Source organism: Bombina bombina, chromosome 5, assembly GCF_027579735.1.
Source record: "Bombina bombina isolate aBomBom1 chromosome 5, aBomBom1.pri, whole genome shotgun sequence".
NCBI classification, from domain to species: domain Eukaryota; kingdom Metazoa; phylum Chordata; class Amphibia; order Anura; family Bombinatoridae; genus Bombina; species Bombina bombina.
The window spans coordinates 818,903,476-818,917,985 of NC_069503.1; the positions used below are offsets into that span (position 1 = coordinate 818,903,476).

Here is a 14,510-nt window from a genome sequence, read left to right on the forward strand (position 1 = left end):
CATTTGTTGCTGATTGAGTGGTATGCCGTATTAATTATAATTATGTGCATAAATGGCTACATTTAACACAGTATTGCCACACTTAGATCCTCATTACTTTCCTGCCCAGAATTAGCCTTTGTGCTTAACAAGGGTTCTGTTTGCATCCGGGGGGGAAGTGTGAGCGAGTTAGGGTGGTTATTTGTTTTTATGCTGTTTTTATGCACCAAGCATTTTTATGCTAGCTATGCTCATTTTCTCTGTGTGTTGTTAACTTTCATGCAGTGGTACATTGTTTTAGTCATGTGACTTGATATTGATACAGTGTATTTTGTATTTGACAGCCGTTAGCTCTTCAATACATTGGATATGTTATATAGCTCTATTAATTGGAGAGCAATAAATACTGTTTATATTGACTTTAAAATAGTGCTTTATTCCCTATCTTTTATAAGGTGCACTTATTTTGGTGTACTGTTCTTTTTCTTGTAGTACATGTTTTGATAGTATTTATAGGGTCTGCACCATTATTAATATTTCATATACAGCATATATTGAATTGGCTGTTTGCAGTATTTTTTTGATTTATATTAGCCATTTGTCCTTTACTATACAATCTTTGTATATATATATATATATATATATATATATATATATATATATATATATATATATATATATATATATATATATATATATATGTACATATGTACTTAAATATTTATGTGTTTTACTGTATATTTAATTAACATATTTCACATTCCAATTTTCTTCACTTAATAATATACTTTTTATTGTAAATACATATTTCTATATATATCTGTGTATACCTATACACGTGTAAAGGTCATGGATGAAGGCGTGAGCTGAAACGAGTCTGTCCGTTTACTTTTCTGCATGTAGTTTTCTGCATTTTTGTTATTAGTTTCCATGCTATAATAAACACTTTTTTTTGTTTTACCCATTCGCTAATTTTTTGTTAATTCATACCAATACCTGTATATCTATTTCTATAGATATATAGATATAGATATGTATTTTACATGAGCAGTATCAGATATATATAAATATGGAAATATATATTTAATAATAAAAAGTACATTATTTTCTATGTAAAAACATAGGAATGTAAAACATGCATTTTATGCATTAAGTTTCACGATTTAGATTTTAACACGGTCGGGTCAGTGCAGTATACTTAAGGTGCATTATTGAACTTTTACATATAAAATATTTTAAAAAGTAATACAAATTATTAAACATACTGTAAAATATTCTAAATAATCCATAGAATACATCTATATATTTTACAGTATGTTTAATAATTTTAAATATTTTTATAATTTTAAGAGCTGCTGATTAGTGGCTGCACATACATGCCTCATATTATTGGCTCATATCCTTTATTGAAAGGAATACCTAGGTAGACTTAAGAGCTGCTAATTGGTGGCTGCATACATACATGCCTCATATTATTGGCACATCCAGTGCATTCAGCTAGCTCCGAGTAGTGCATTGTGCCTTCAAAAAAGGATGCCAAGAGAATGAAGCAAAATTGATAATAGAAGTAAATTGTAAATGTATTTATAAATGTATGCTCTATCTGAAGCACAAAAGAAAATGTTGGGGTTTGTTGTCCCTTCAAGTTTTCTATCTGGTCTGTTACATTATATGGTGTCTGTAATTTCTATTTTGTTGCTGTTTAACAAGCTACATTAACTCAGCTGTTGTGAAGGAAATCATTGCTGATCATTGCATACACAGTTGATGCTTCTAGTGGATATAGTGCATAATGTTAAACTCAGACATCCTTTTAAGATTCTAATGTAGTTTATTTAACTAATCCGGTCTACCTTAGTCAATATACAGAATAATAGAATGATTCTACAGTCTCATGTTCACAGTGGATTCTCTATTAACTTCATATGTACTATGTCACCCTCTGATGGATATATAGATCAGCTCACTTTGAATTAGACTGATCTTTTTCTGGGGAAGTAAGGAAAATGTAAACAGATTCTTTAGTGAGACCCATCTAGATATTCTAAGTAGGGCTCTAAGGATGATTAAAAAAAAAACTTCTAAGAAAATCTCTTATTCTGCCTTTCATATTAGAACAACCAAAATATTGTTGTGTGTGTTTAGATCTTAGAACAAAACTGTTAAAAAATGTTCTGCCAACAAAATAAATTAGAAGATTAAAATATATATTTTGCCTCAATGGAAATTCCAAAATAGAAATATTCCCCTTTTTATTGTCTAATATCAAACTGATTAATGTGTAATTGGTTAAGCAAAAAAAGTTCCCTGTAGTCTCAGCCCCAAAAAAGAGAGCAAATATCCTATAGGAGAGTATACCTTTCTACGCTACAGTACCTGTTTATCAGTTAAAACAGCACTAACAAAATTGTTGTCCAAATCACTTAATGTATAACTAGATAGGAAACCTGGTTCAGCTATATTATAGACTTTAAGAAACTATTGGCTAGATTAAGAGTTTTGCGTTAGAGGCTATGCGGTGCTAACATGCAGTTTTCTCTCACTGTTCACTTACCTGCAGCGCCGGTATTACGGGTTTTTACAAACCCGGCGTTAAAAGACAAAAAGTGAGTGTAGAGCAAAATTTTGCTCCATATCTCACTTCAATACCAGTGCTGCTTAAGTCAGCGGTGAGCTGGTCGTAGGTGCTTGTGCACGATTTCCCCATAGGAATCAACGGGGAGAGCAGGCTGAAAAAAAGTCTAAGACCTGCAATAAAGCAGCATAAAACTCAGTAACGCAGTCCCATTGATTACTATGGGGATATAAAATGTATGTTTACACCTAACACCCTAACATGAACCCCGAGTCTAAACACCCCTAATCTTACACTTATTAACCACTAATCTGCCGCCCCTGACATCGCCGACACCTGCATTATATTTATTAACCCCTAATCTGCCGCTCCGGAGACCGCCACCACCTACATTATATTTATTAACCCCTAATCTGCCGCCCCCAATGTCGCTGCAATGTACCTACACTTATTAACCCCTAATCTGTCGCCCCCAACGTCGCCACCACTATAATAAACATATTAACCCCTAAACCACTGCAGTCCCGCCTCGCAAACATTAGTTAAATATTAATAACCCCTAATCTGCCGCCACTAACATCGCCGCCACCTACCTACATTTATTAACCCCTAATCTGCCACCCCCAACGTCGCCGCCACTATACTAAATGTATTAACTGCTAAACCTAAGTCTAACCCTAACACCCCCTAACTTAAATATAATTACAATAAATCTAAATAAAAATTAATATTATTACCTATTCCTATTCCTATTTATAAATAAATACTTACCTATAAAATAAACCCTAAACTAGCTACAGAATAACTAATAGTTACATTGTAGCTAGCTTAGGGTTTATTTTTATTTTACAGGTAAATTTGTATTTATTTTAACTAGGTAGAATAGTTACTAAATAGTTATTAACTATTTAATAACTACCTAGCTAAAATAAATACAAAAGTACCTGTAAAATAAAACCTAACCTAATTTACAATAACACCTAACACTACACTATAATTAAATAAATTAACTACATTAACAACAATTAAATAAATTAAATTAGCTAAAGTACAAAAAAAACCACTAAATTACAGAAAATAATAAACAAATTACAAGATATTTAAACTAATTACGCCTAATCTAATAGCCCTATCAAAATAAAAAAGCCCCCCCAAAATAAAAAAAAACCTTGCTTAAAGTAAACTACCAATAGCCCTTAAAAGGGTCTGTTGCGGGGCATTGCCCCAAAGTAATCAGCTCTTTTACCTGTAAAAAAAAATACAAACAAACCCCCCAACAGTAAAACCCACCACCCACACAACCAAACCCCAAATAAAATACTATCTAAAAAAACCTAAGCTCCCCATTGCCCTGAAAAGGGCATTTGGATGGGCATTGCCCTTAAAAGGGCAGTTAGCTCTTTTGCGGCCCAAACCCTAATCTAAAAATTAAAACCCACCCAATACACCCTTAAAAAACCTAACACTAACCCCCTGAAGATCGACTTACTGTTCTGAAGACCGGACATCCATCCTCTAGGAAGCGGCAGAAGTCTTCATCCAACCAGGCCGAAGTCCTCAGCGACACCGGGAGAAGTTTTCATCCAAGCCGGGTGAAGTGGTCCTCCAGATGGGCAGAAGTCTTCATCCAGACGGCATCTTCTATCTTCATCCATCCAACGCGGAGCGGGTCCATCTTCAAGGCATCCGGCGTGGAGCATCCTCTTCAAACAACGGCTTCTTACTGAATGACGGTTCCTTTAAGTGACGTCCCTTCAAGTCCAAATGGCTGATAGAATTCTATCAGCCAATCGGAATTTAGGTAGAAAAAATCCTATTGGCTGATGTAATCAGCCAATAGGATTAAAGTTCAATCCTATTGGCTGATCCAATCAGCCAATAGGATTGAGCTCGCATTCTATTGGCTGTTCAAATCAAAATTACAGATGCCTAATTTACAAGTGGTTTGACTTGGCTCCTTTTAATTCCTAGTATAGCTGGCATCCCTAGTATAGCTGGCATCCATTTTTTGGATACACTGTGATACATAATTTATTTAAAATACAGACCATGACGTTAAAATACAATATAGATTTGTTGAGAAAGCCAAAACAAATAAAGTAGAGAACATGCCTGCTAAACTGTAAATAACAACTGAACCTCATGTAAAATGTAATCTGGGAAAAAAATAAATGAAACATGAAGTTTTCCTTAAAGTAATATGAAACCTAAAAAATAGCATTCAGACAGATCAATTGAAAAAAGTTTCCAATTTACTTCCATTATCAAATTTGCTTTGATCCCATGGTATTCTATGTTGAAGAACAATAGTGCTTCCATCTAGAGCTCTTGCAAATGGATAACATTCTTGAGAAACTGCTGCCATATAGTGCTCCAGACATGTGAACGCCCCTAAGCTGATGTTCCTGATTTTCAACAAAAGATACCAAGAGCACAAAGAAAATGTGATAATATAAGTAAATTTGAAAGTTGTTTAAAATATTATGATCTACCTGAATCATGAAAGAATATTTTTGGTTTCATGTCCCTTTGGGTTTATGTATTGAGAATGCTAGGCAGGTCCACAGTACCTATTTATTTAAATTATACCATCCCTTTTAAAAAAATAGAATCACACACAAAATAAGCAAAACATTTTGGCCTCTATTTATCAAGATCTGTCGGACCTGATCCGATAGTGCGGATCAGGTCCGACAGACCTCGCTGAATATTGTTCGCCGTATTCAGCATTGCACCAGCAGCTCACAAGAGCTGCTGGTGCAACGCCACCCCCTGCAGACTCGCGGCCAATGGGCCGCCAGCAGGGGGTGTCAATCAACCCAATCGTACTCGATCGGGTTGATTTCTGGCGATGTCTTTCCGCCTGCTCAGAGCAGATGGACAGGTTATGGAGCAGCGGTCGTTGTGACCACTGCGTCATAACTGCTGTTTCTGGCTTTACGGTTGTTATAATCCTTAGATATTAAAACAAAACTGATATCCATGATATAGTATAAATCTCAGACCAAATTGTAGATGTTCTCTTTCAACCTGTCATTTTATGGAAACCCAAAGATTTAGACTGATTGAGAAAGATTATTTCCCCAGGATACAAGCAATGCAATTTATTTACAAACATGTTTCAAAATTTCTCTCAGATGATTTATGAAGCCCAATTACTGTCATTTTTCATTCTCTTTTTAAAGAACATTTTCATCACTAAATCAGTCTCTCGGAATCCCTACCAAAAACCACAATACTAGATGTCAATTCTGTATAAAGAGAGAATTAGCTGTGGATGTTATGAATACAAGTGGGAGGCTTTAGAAAATAAGTTTAAAAAAATATAAATATTATTTCTACACTTTTTTTCTTCATTCTTTTTAACAAATTAATTTGCACCACCTTGTGTGTTTATTGTTTAAGGGTGTTGTTATGTTTTTAGGCAATATTAGTTGTGTAGAAATATGTGTTGTGCTGACATGCGGGGCTGGTGAAAAGAGACCACCAAAGTGTACTTATTTATGCTTAAAGGGGCAGTACAAACCTTGCAATTATAAGATATTTCTGTTGTCTTGCTATAGAACACTGGGTTCCAACCCTGTCCTTAGGCCTCCCTAACAGGCCTGATTTTGTGGATATCTGAATTGGAGTAATTTTACCTAGTCTCATCCAAGGTAATCCTGGAAATCTGGCCTGTTGGGGATGCCTGAGGAAAGGTTTGAAAACCATTGTTCTATAGCAAGACAACAGAAATGTGTTATAATTGCAAGTTTTTTTCTGTCCCTTTAAGCATATAGAATAATAGCAGTCAAGTCTAAACATTTTTAAAATAAATTAACACTTTGAATGCTTTATTTGTTTTTTAATAGCCAAACTACACCCAACATTTACCTTATTTGTAGGAGCACATCCAGGCTTTAGTCTAGAGACAACTAGGCTTATTTAAAATCATAGTGCTAGTGTGAAGTGCACCTTTTGCATTTGTATCTGTTAAAGTCAACTAGGAAAATATGAAGCAGGGTTAGCCAGCAAAAGTTCTTTTTTTCAATGAGGTGATGTTTCCACCTCTTAGCCAATAGCCGTCCCAGTCATATGGCACCGTGCGGTATGGCTAGCACAGCTATTATTATTATTATTATACTTTATTTATTAAGCGCCAACATATCCCGCAGCGCTGTCCATGGATACAATTCATTTATTAGCTGATATGTGTAAATGTCACCTCATTGCAAAAAAATGACTTTACTGTGGGAGCCCGGAGGTCGCTCAGTTAAGCAGAAGCTTGCAGCCAAATAAAGGTACTTTCTGTATCCATTTCTTATACTTCACAACAGAAAGTCACCTTTATTTACAGCACTGTTAAATACTAGCATTTTTTTGAAATGCTAGGACTTACCATCATTTACATGCACAGACAATATGGCTTGTCACTGTCATAAAGCTACTATAAAGTACATTGCTTTGCAGTTGTTATTTGATAAAGCCAATTAGGGACATATATGTAGCAGAGATAGCCTTTACGGGTCATCGGGGAGCAGTTCAAGTTCTGAGAATTCGAAATTTCACAATTTAAATTACATAACAAGGTGGCAACATAAATAATAAAAATATATTGCAAAGTTGTTTCATTATGCATAACTAAACATTTTAAATAAAAAATGTCTGTCTTTTTTATTTGATCAGCCTTTACCTCTTAAAATATATTTTAACCTCTTTCAAACACATTCTCTGTTTGCATAGAATATTGTGGTTTATTAAAAAGTTACAAATCAAATCTCTCTTTTAAATTATGATAAATAATTGTCAGAATGTTAAAGGGACAAGAAACACCAAAAATGTATTTCATGATTTGCCTAGAACATACATTTTTAAACAACTTTACAATTTACTTCTAATATCAAATCAGAAAGTGGAAAGCTTAAATGTAACAACACTGAAAGGACCCAGTCTGAAATGTAAAGTGATATCAAATAAAAAGCACAAAGTGTAATTGTAACAAAACTCTCATGTCATACAGTACTATACTGCACTGTACTTGTCTCTCCTTCACATACAGAAATAAGAGAGATCTTGCAGTGTTGGAAAGTTCCGCCTTTTTTCAGTTGAATATTCAGTGACTTCAGCCCTTGTGAAGTCTGAACAACAATTTCTCTCCAAGCTGGAGAATCCTTTGAATATCAGGGCCTATGTATGATTAATGGATGTACCACTTCTATCATAAAGGCAAAAGTAGATTCCAAGCAGTGGAAGCAACATAGCTCTCCTCTACTATGGATAGGGTGTTAAAGCAAGTACTGGCAATGTTATACCATCCATGTTTTAAGATGCAGAGGGAATTTTGATAATTGTCATCCTTGAGCATCACTACTATTATGTTACATTTACAGGATAGAGCTAAAAGTAAAACATGCATTTGGTTGACTACTACACCAACTTGATTGGATAATTACACACAGAGAAATGAAGTGGCAACTTTTCAAGACAATGCTCCTGTCCTTTGTTGCCATGACTACCTTTGCTGAAGCTAGATTTAAGTTGCTGCATCGCCTCCATATTTGCCAGAACTTGCCCTGAGTTACCCTTAACTCTTACCATGTTTGAAGGAATGAATCTCAAGATCGATAATGAAATGATGGTGGCTGTTCATGAGTGGTTGGACAGTTAAGAACAAACTTTTTTTCTTTGGAAGGCATAAAAATGCATCATTTGCAGAAGTGTGTTGAGATGACAAGGATTACATTAAAGTAAAAAAAAAATATTTCATGGAGTATTTTATCTCTATAAAAGTATCAGGACTTTTTGAACTATCATAATTTGTTCTCAAAATTTAAAAATCACATTCATGAAAAAGCATGTTTCAGATTATTTTAATGCATTTTCCCAATTCAGGTGAACAAAAATGATGTGCCAGATGTTATATTGTATAAATAATTCAGAAGACTTCACTAATTCAAACCTAGGTGTTCCAATGTATTGACTTAAAAACAAAACAAAAAAACAGAGATTTGAGTATAAAGTTTTCATATGGTAATTTATAATGGGTTGTAATTGAATTTAAAAGAGTAAATTACTATCATTATGATGACATATCAAATAATTATTTTGATCAGTGCAATGAAGCTTGTTATTTTTTATACAATATATAAACCTTTGTAATTAAAATAAATCATATAAATTAGTAACACACAGGCTATAAATACATATACAGTGTAACTGTTAGTGTAATCCCTACATTCTAAATACAACAGTCTTGAATAATCTCCAAGATGTAACTATCATTATTGCAAAACATATCTTAAGATATAATTAACAAATTATTGCAATAACTTTGCTTCACTGTCACAAATATTATTATTTGATGTATTGCACTATAAATAACCCAATTACTTTCCTGTTGTCAGGTTGTAAGAACTTCATGTGTGATTTAATGTAATACAAATGTGTTTCTTTTATGATTAGCTATGTTTAAGAAAGCCACTGCACAAACACAGTGTATTTGAGAGAGAGACTAAAATAAGGGGTTTAGTTTAATAGCTACCAGTAAATAGTGGTTATGCTGGTACTATTATGGGCTAGATTACATGTCGAGCTCTAACTGTTGCGCACAATCGATAAGTGGTATATCGTAGCTCTTTGCGTGCATATTTTGAGTTGAAAGTAAACGTGTTCAGTTGAGGGCAATCAAATTTAACGCAAGTCGGGTTAGCGCAACTTCAGACCTCTGTTTAACTGTTATGCGAGACATAAAAGTTTCACTAAAAACATCATATTACCTTTAAAAGTACAGTTAAAGGGACAGTCAAGTTAAAAAAAGCTTTCATGTTTCAAATAGGGCATGTAATTTTAAACAACTTTCCAATTTACTTTTGTACCAATTTTGCTGTGTTCTCTTGGTATTCTTAGTTGAAAGCTAAACCTAGGAGGTTCATATGCTAATTTCTTAGACCTTGAAGGCCGCCTTTAATCTAAATGCATTTTGATCATTTTTCACCACTAGAGGGCATTAGTTCACGTGTTTCATATAGATAACATTGAGCTCATGCACGTGAATTTACCACGGAGACAGCTCTAACTGGCTAAAATGCAAGTCTGTCAAAAGAACTGAAATAAGGGGCAGTCTGTTGAGGCTTAGATACAAGGTAATTACAGAGGTAAAACGTGTATAATTATAACGGTGTTGGTTATGCAAAACTGGGGAATTGGTAATAAAGGGATTATCTATCTTTTAAAACAACAAAAATTATCGTGTTGACTGTCCCTTTAAACTCATTTTATATATATATATATATATATATAAAAATTATTAAACAAAAAATTCTATGGGAGATTAAGTTAACACAGTTGTGATAATGTTTGTCTGCTTACATACAAACTTTTTACTTTCATCTTGTAATATAAGCAGAACCCAAGGTGCACAAAAAGTATCTGTCTAGCAAAATTAACTCGCAAGCAGGAGTGCTAAATAGTGCTCACTCATAATCTAGTCCTATATAGGTTCCAGCATCTTAAGGTACCGCAAATGTGTACAATAGGAGACAGGTTTACAACACAGAGTTCATGTGATATCTTGACAGTGTTTCCATTTTAAAGGGACAGTCTACTCCCGAATTGTTATTGTTTAAAAGATAGATAATCCCTTTATTATCCATTCCCCAGTTTTGCATAACCAACACTGTTTTATTAATATACGTTTTACCTCTATGATTACCTTGTATCTAAGTCTCTGCAGACTGCCCCCTTACTTCAGTTCTTTTGACAGACTTGAATTTTAGCCAATTAGTGCTGACCCCCAGGTAACTCCACGGGCATGAGTACAATGCTATCTATATGGCACACTTGAACTAGTGCTGTAAAGCTGTAAAAACTGCCAAAATGCACTGAGATAAGAGGCGGCCATTAAAGGTGTAAGAAATTAGCATATAAGCCTATCTAGGTTTAACTTTCAACAAAGAATACGAAGAGAATAACACAAATTTGATGATAAAAGTAAATTGGAAAGTTGTTTAACATTACATGCCCTATCTGCGAGGTCTTCGTGACTATTTACGTCTAAATTTCTGCGTGCGGATCAATAACCGTATGTACTATGCCACGAATCCATTGAAAACCTTACATTAACAAACGTCGAGCGAACTTGTCCGCAACTCTTGAATTCTCGTCTTTTTTGTAGCTAGAAAATACTCGCTCGACATAAATCTCGCACAAAACAGTAATTACTAAACTATCTATTTATACGCTCGTGAATTTCTCCGCACCTACCTCGTTAAAAATCCCTCGCCAGCTAATAGGTGGCGAGCACCATAATAAACAATAGGGTCTATCAGATCAACACCTACAACTGATTTAAAAGAGGTGTACAATTGAATGGTTACTCACTTTTGATCCTGTTAGCCATGGAGACACTTCATGTCTACATCTGCATTGATTTAACGTAATCAAAATTGACGCACCAAAAAATTGATTTGACAAAATATCTTTACAAGATAGATATTTGGATAAACCAACTCTACTGGATAATTACAATATGATCATCATTCAATTTAAATAATAGTAATTCGATTAATGTTTTACCTCTTAGGTCGCTATCACAATCATCTGTGATTCCGACGATTACTTCTGGGCCTAGACGCTGCACCAGTCTCTGCTCGTAATCATTAAGATCAGCGACATAAGCTGTTCCACCTCCGGTAGCACGAGTTGAATTTTTTTCTTTTGCCAATTTGGCTTTTGCAAATCTTTTGATGTCGTTGTACCGTTTTTTGATTTGGTCAACGTCCTTTTTCCCAGGTCCCTGAGCACTGACAGCATTGCTTATCCGGGTCCATATACTTTTTTACAGATACTAGAAGTTTGCTTCGCACGACAACCAAATAAATAGTCATACGAGTCTAGCACCATATCGACAAGAACCAGGTTCTGCTGATGTGAAAAGTGGGGATTCTTTGATTTGGACTGTGAATCAGATCGAGAAGTAGCCATACTTAATTTATCAATAAGAATAACAGTCAGTAAAGCTTCAAGTTCTTGAAATATGCAGTCTGAAAAAATTTATAAAATCGACTTTATATAGTGCTGCAATATGTTCCCGCGACAAAGCTGACGTTTCTGACACCTTACAGTCACGTGGGACAAACATGACTGACAGATTGTAAGTGATTAATAGTACATTCGCAAATAGCGAGGCGTCATATGTATGAATCATTCGCCAGTTCTTGATGCGGATTAGACGAGCCTTTTTTTGGGATAGTTTTTAGTACATATGGCGGGCGGGCAACATCTCGCTAGCTGCGAGTTCAAGCGAGTTGAGAAGACACGTTGTCGGCGAGAAAATTGACGCTTTAGTACATGGAGCCCATGGTGTCTCTCTGATCTTGTGTGTTCAGCTTCTGTCAGCAATTTCCCTTAGCTTCATTTATTGCAAGTTTGTTATATGCTGCCTTGTGTACCAGGGTTCATGTCTGATGTCTCTTTTGTTTCACTTGTGTTTTTTTTTGAGTAATGTAACAAATTGTAATTTGCTTTTCTAAATCTACTGTCATTTTACAAATAAAATATGATTCAGTTAAAAGAAAACACTTATTTTAATTAGGAGTGAACACAATACTACAGTACTATTGGGTTAAATAGTTTTTGTGGTCTATAGAATTAAAACAAATCACCTGTGTTATATGATTATTGCAATAAAAGATCTAATAAAATAAAGGCTACGAGAGAAAAAGAAATACCTTCACTCTAGAGGCAGATCCAGGTACCCGTAGAATGCCTTCTGTTTCTAATCCTGTCTCCTCAAGCCTCTCTAACAGCTAAAGAAAAGGAAAAAAATATTCAACCATCACTGCATTTTCAGAGCCATGAGATAATACATAAAATGTTAGCATAGTACAGAGATTACCTGGTACAATAAATGTAAAACTCCATATGCCCATGTTACAAGAACTGGATTATGCTGAAATTAGTTCTAACTAATGACCAGGGCCGACTCAAGAAATTGTGCTGCCTGGGTCAGAGAATGCAATGACGCACCCCCAGTAGTAACATTATTTATTAGTATATGAACCTACTAGCCTGGCCGCTGACCTTATTAAGCTAGCTTGCCCATCTGCATGCAATAAATGCTTATGCACAATTGTGCAATAAGTTAGAGCCAATATGCAATTGTCCCACCATGAATGTCACCACTGACCCATTCTGTGTCTTTGTGCATAATGGTCTGGGTCTGACAGTGACTGACTAAGTCACTGAAGTTCTGCCCCTGGTCAAGTGCTGCCTGGGTCCCTTGGACCCACTTGATCCCCTTATTGAGCTGGATCTGCTTATAACTGGAATTAAATGACACTAAAGGGCAAAACAAAATCTTCCATAAAATGGTTAGTTAATACGCACACTTTCAATGTACAGTAATGATTTATTATAGCCTAGACTGCAAGTGGAGGGCAAAAATCTTATCACTATTGTGCACTAACATCTTTTGAGGGCAATCAATAGGGCTTCTATTTATTCTCTCAAAGTTATTTTTTATAGCTTGAGAAAGTCTTGGGCATGCTAACATCTGAGTAGAATCAATGTATAAGGTCCAGCACTCCAGCCCAGACAAGCAGATGCACGCTGTAAAGACTCTGCAATAGTCTTTTACTCCATCCAAAAATAGCCAAAACCAGCAGCACCTTATTAATGCAAAGGTATCTTTATTTGTGAGACATCACAGCATACAAAAACGCTTTTTGTATGCTGTGATGTCTCACAAATAAAGATACATTTGCATTAATAAGGTGCTGCTGGTTTTTGGCTATTTTTGCATGCTAACATCTGCACGTCACATAGTGTGGATGAACTAAATCCTTCACTTAAGAGGTGTCAATGGGGGGCGTACAGTGGAATTCATGTAATTAATCACTTTAGCACTAAGCCAAGGTGATAAGGAAGTAGTGGTGTTTTTCATGTAGTCCTGTGCTATACAATTAATAATGGTTCACTTCAGGTCTCAATTTATTTTTATATTTTACAGTAGTCTTTTGCAACACTTTAACTCACCACTTGTAATACAAGCACAATGAGCATTAATAGTGTTCCCTGTGTCCTCCATTAAAAATGATAGAGCACGCTTACAAAGTTTTGCCTGTGTAATGATGCTTTGGTTAAAATGTTTAACCATCAACTTATAATACCACTTCTTCATTATTTTTAAGGCAAGACCAAGTGCAAGACAATGCCCCTATGATATTGATTGCACTCCACTAATATAGTTCTGTGTCTCTTCCACTCCCCCCCCCCCCCCCCCCCAGAGAGGATAATAAAGTGGATACTGCAGGATCAGGAACATCAAACCCTGCAATTCAGTTATTATTTGATCAGTGCAGGAGCTCATGTATATTTGGTTGTAACTGGCCACAGCAAAGAAGATAAGATAAACATACTACACAGTCTTTTCAAGGGCTATGTCTCCTTGATTGTTCTGAGAAAGCAAAATAATGCAAAATGACTTATTAAATGCTGGAAAACACAGAACTTTTGGAATGCAGTGTTTAATTTCTGATATATATTAGTATCACAGAAGCTTGCAGAGCTCATCAAGTAATGATGATTTAGTGCCTGGAAGTTCCTTAGCTTTAATATAGGTGAAAATGTAATATGTATTAAACTTCAGAACATAGTTACATTTATCGTCTAGACCAATCATTCTCAGCTAGGATGTTAGGTCACCTATGTTATTATCTCATAGCATTTTCATCTTTTTATTCTTTTATAAAATGAATCTTGTCTTTTGGTTGGCACATGGTCAAATATATATATAACATTTGTAAGATATTTCCCCCCCAAAAGCATGCAAGGGTGCAGCAACTGGTTTAGAAGACTACTTTTTTTGTGATGCCCTTATTACTTTAGAGATGTGCTGCTGTCTCATAGGTAAATAGTGAGCACTGATAATTCTCTTTTCTTAAGTGTTTAAATGATTTTATTATATATATATATATAT

The 14,510-nt window shown here is 35.0% G+C and overlaps 1 protein-coding gene across 1 annotated transcript in view; it reads right to left on the reverse strand.

Moving 5' to 3' along the window:
* Positions 1-14,510, reverse strand: part of ARHGAP28 (Rho GTPase activating protein 28) — a 413,070-nt gene that overhangs the window by 156,188 nt on the left and 242,372 nt on the right. Inside the window, 1 exon segment of the mRNA XM_053715862.1 lies at positions 12,262-12,339. Within this exon segment, the coding sequence (XP_053571837.1) occupies positions 12,262-12,339 (78 nt within the window).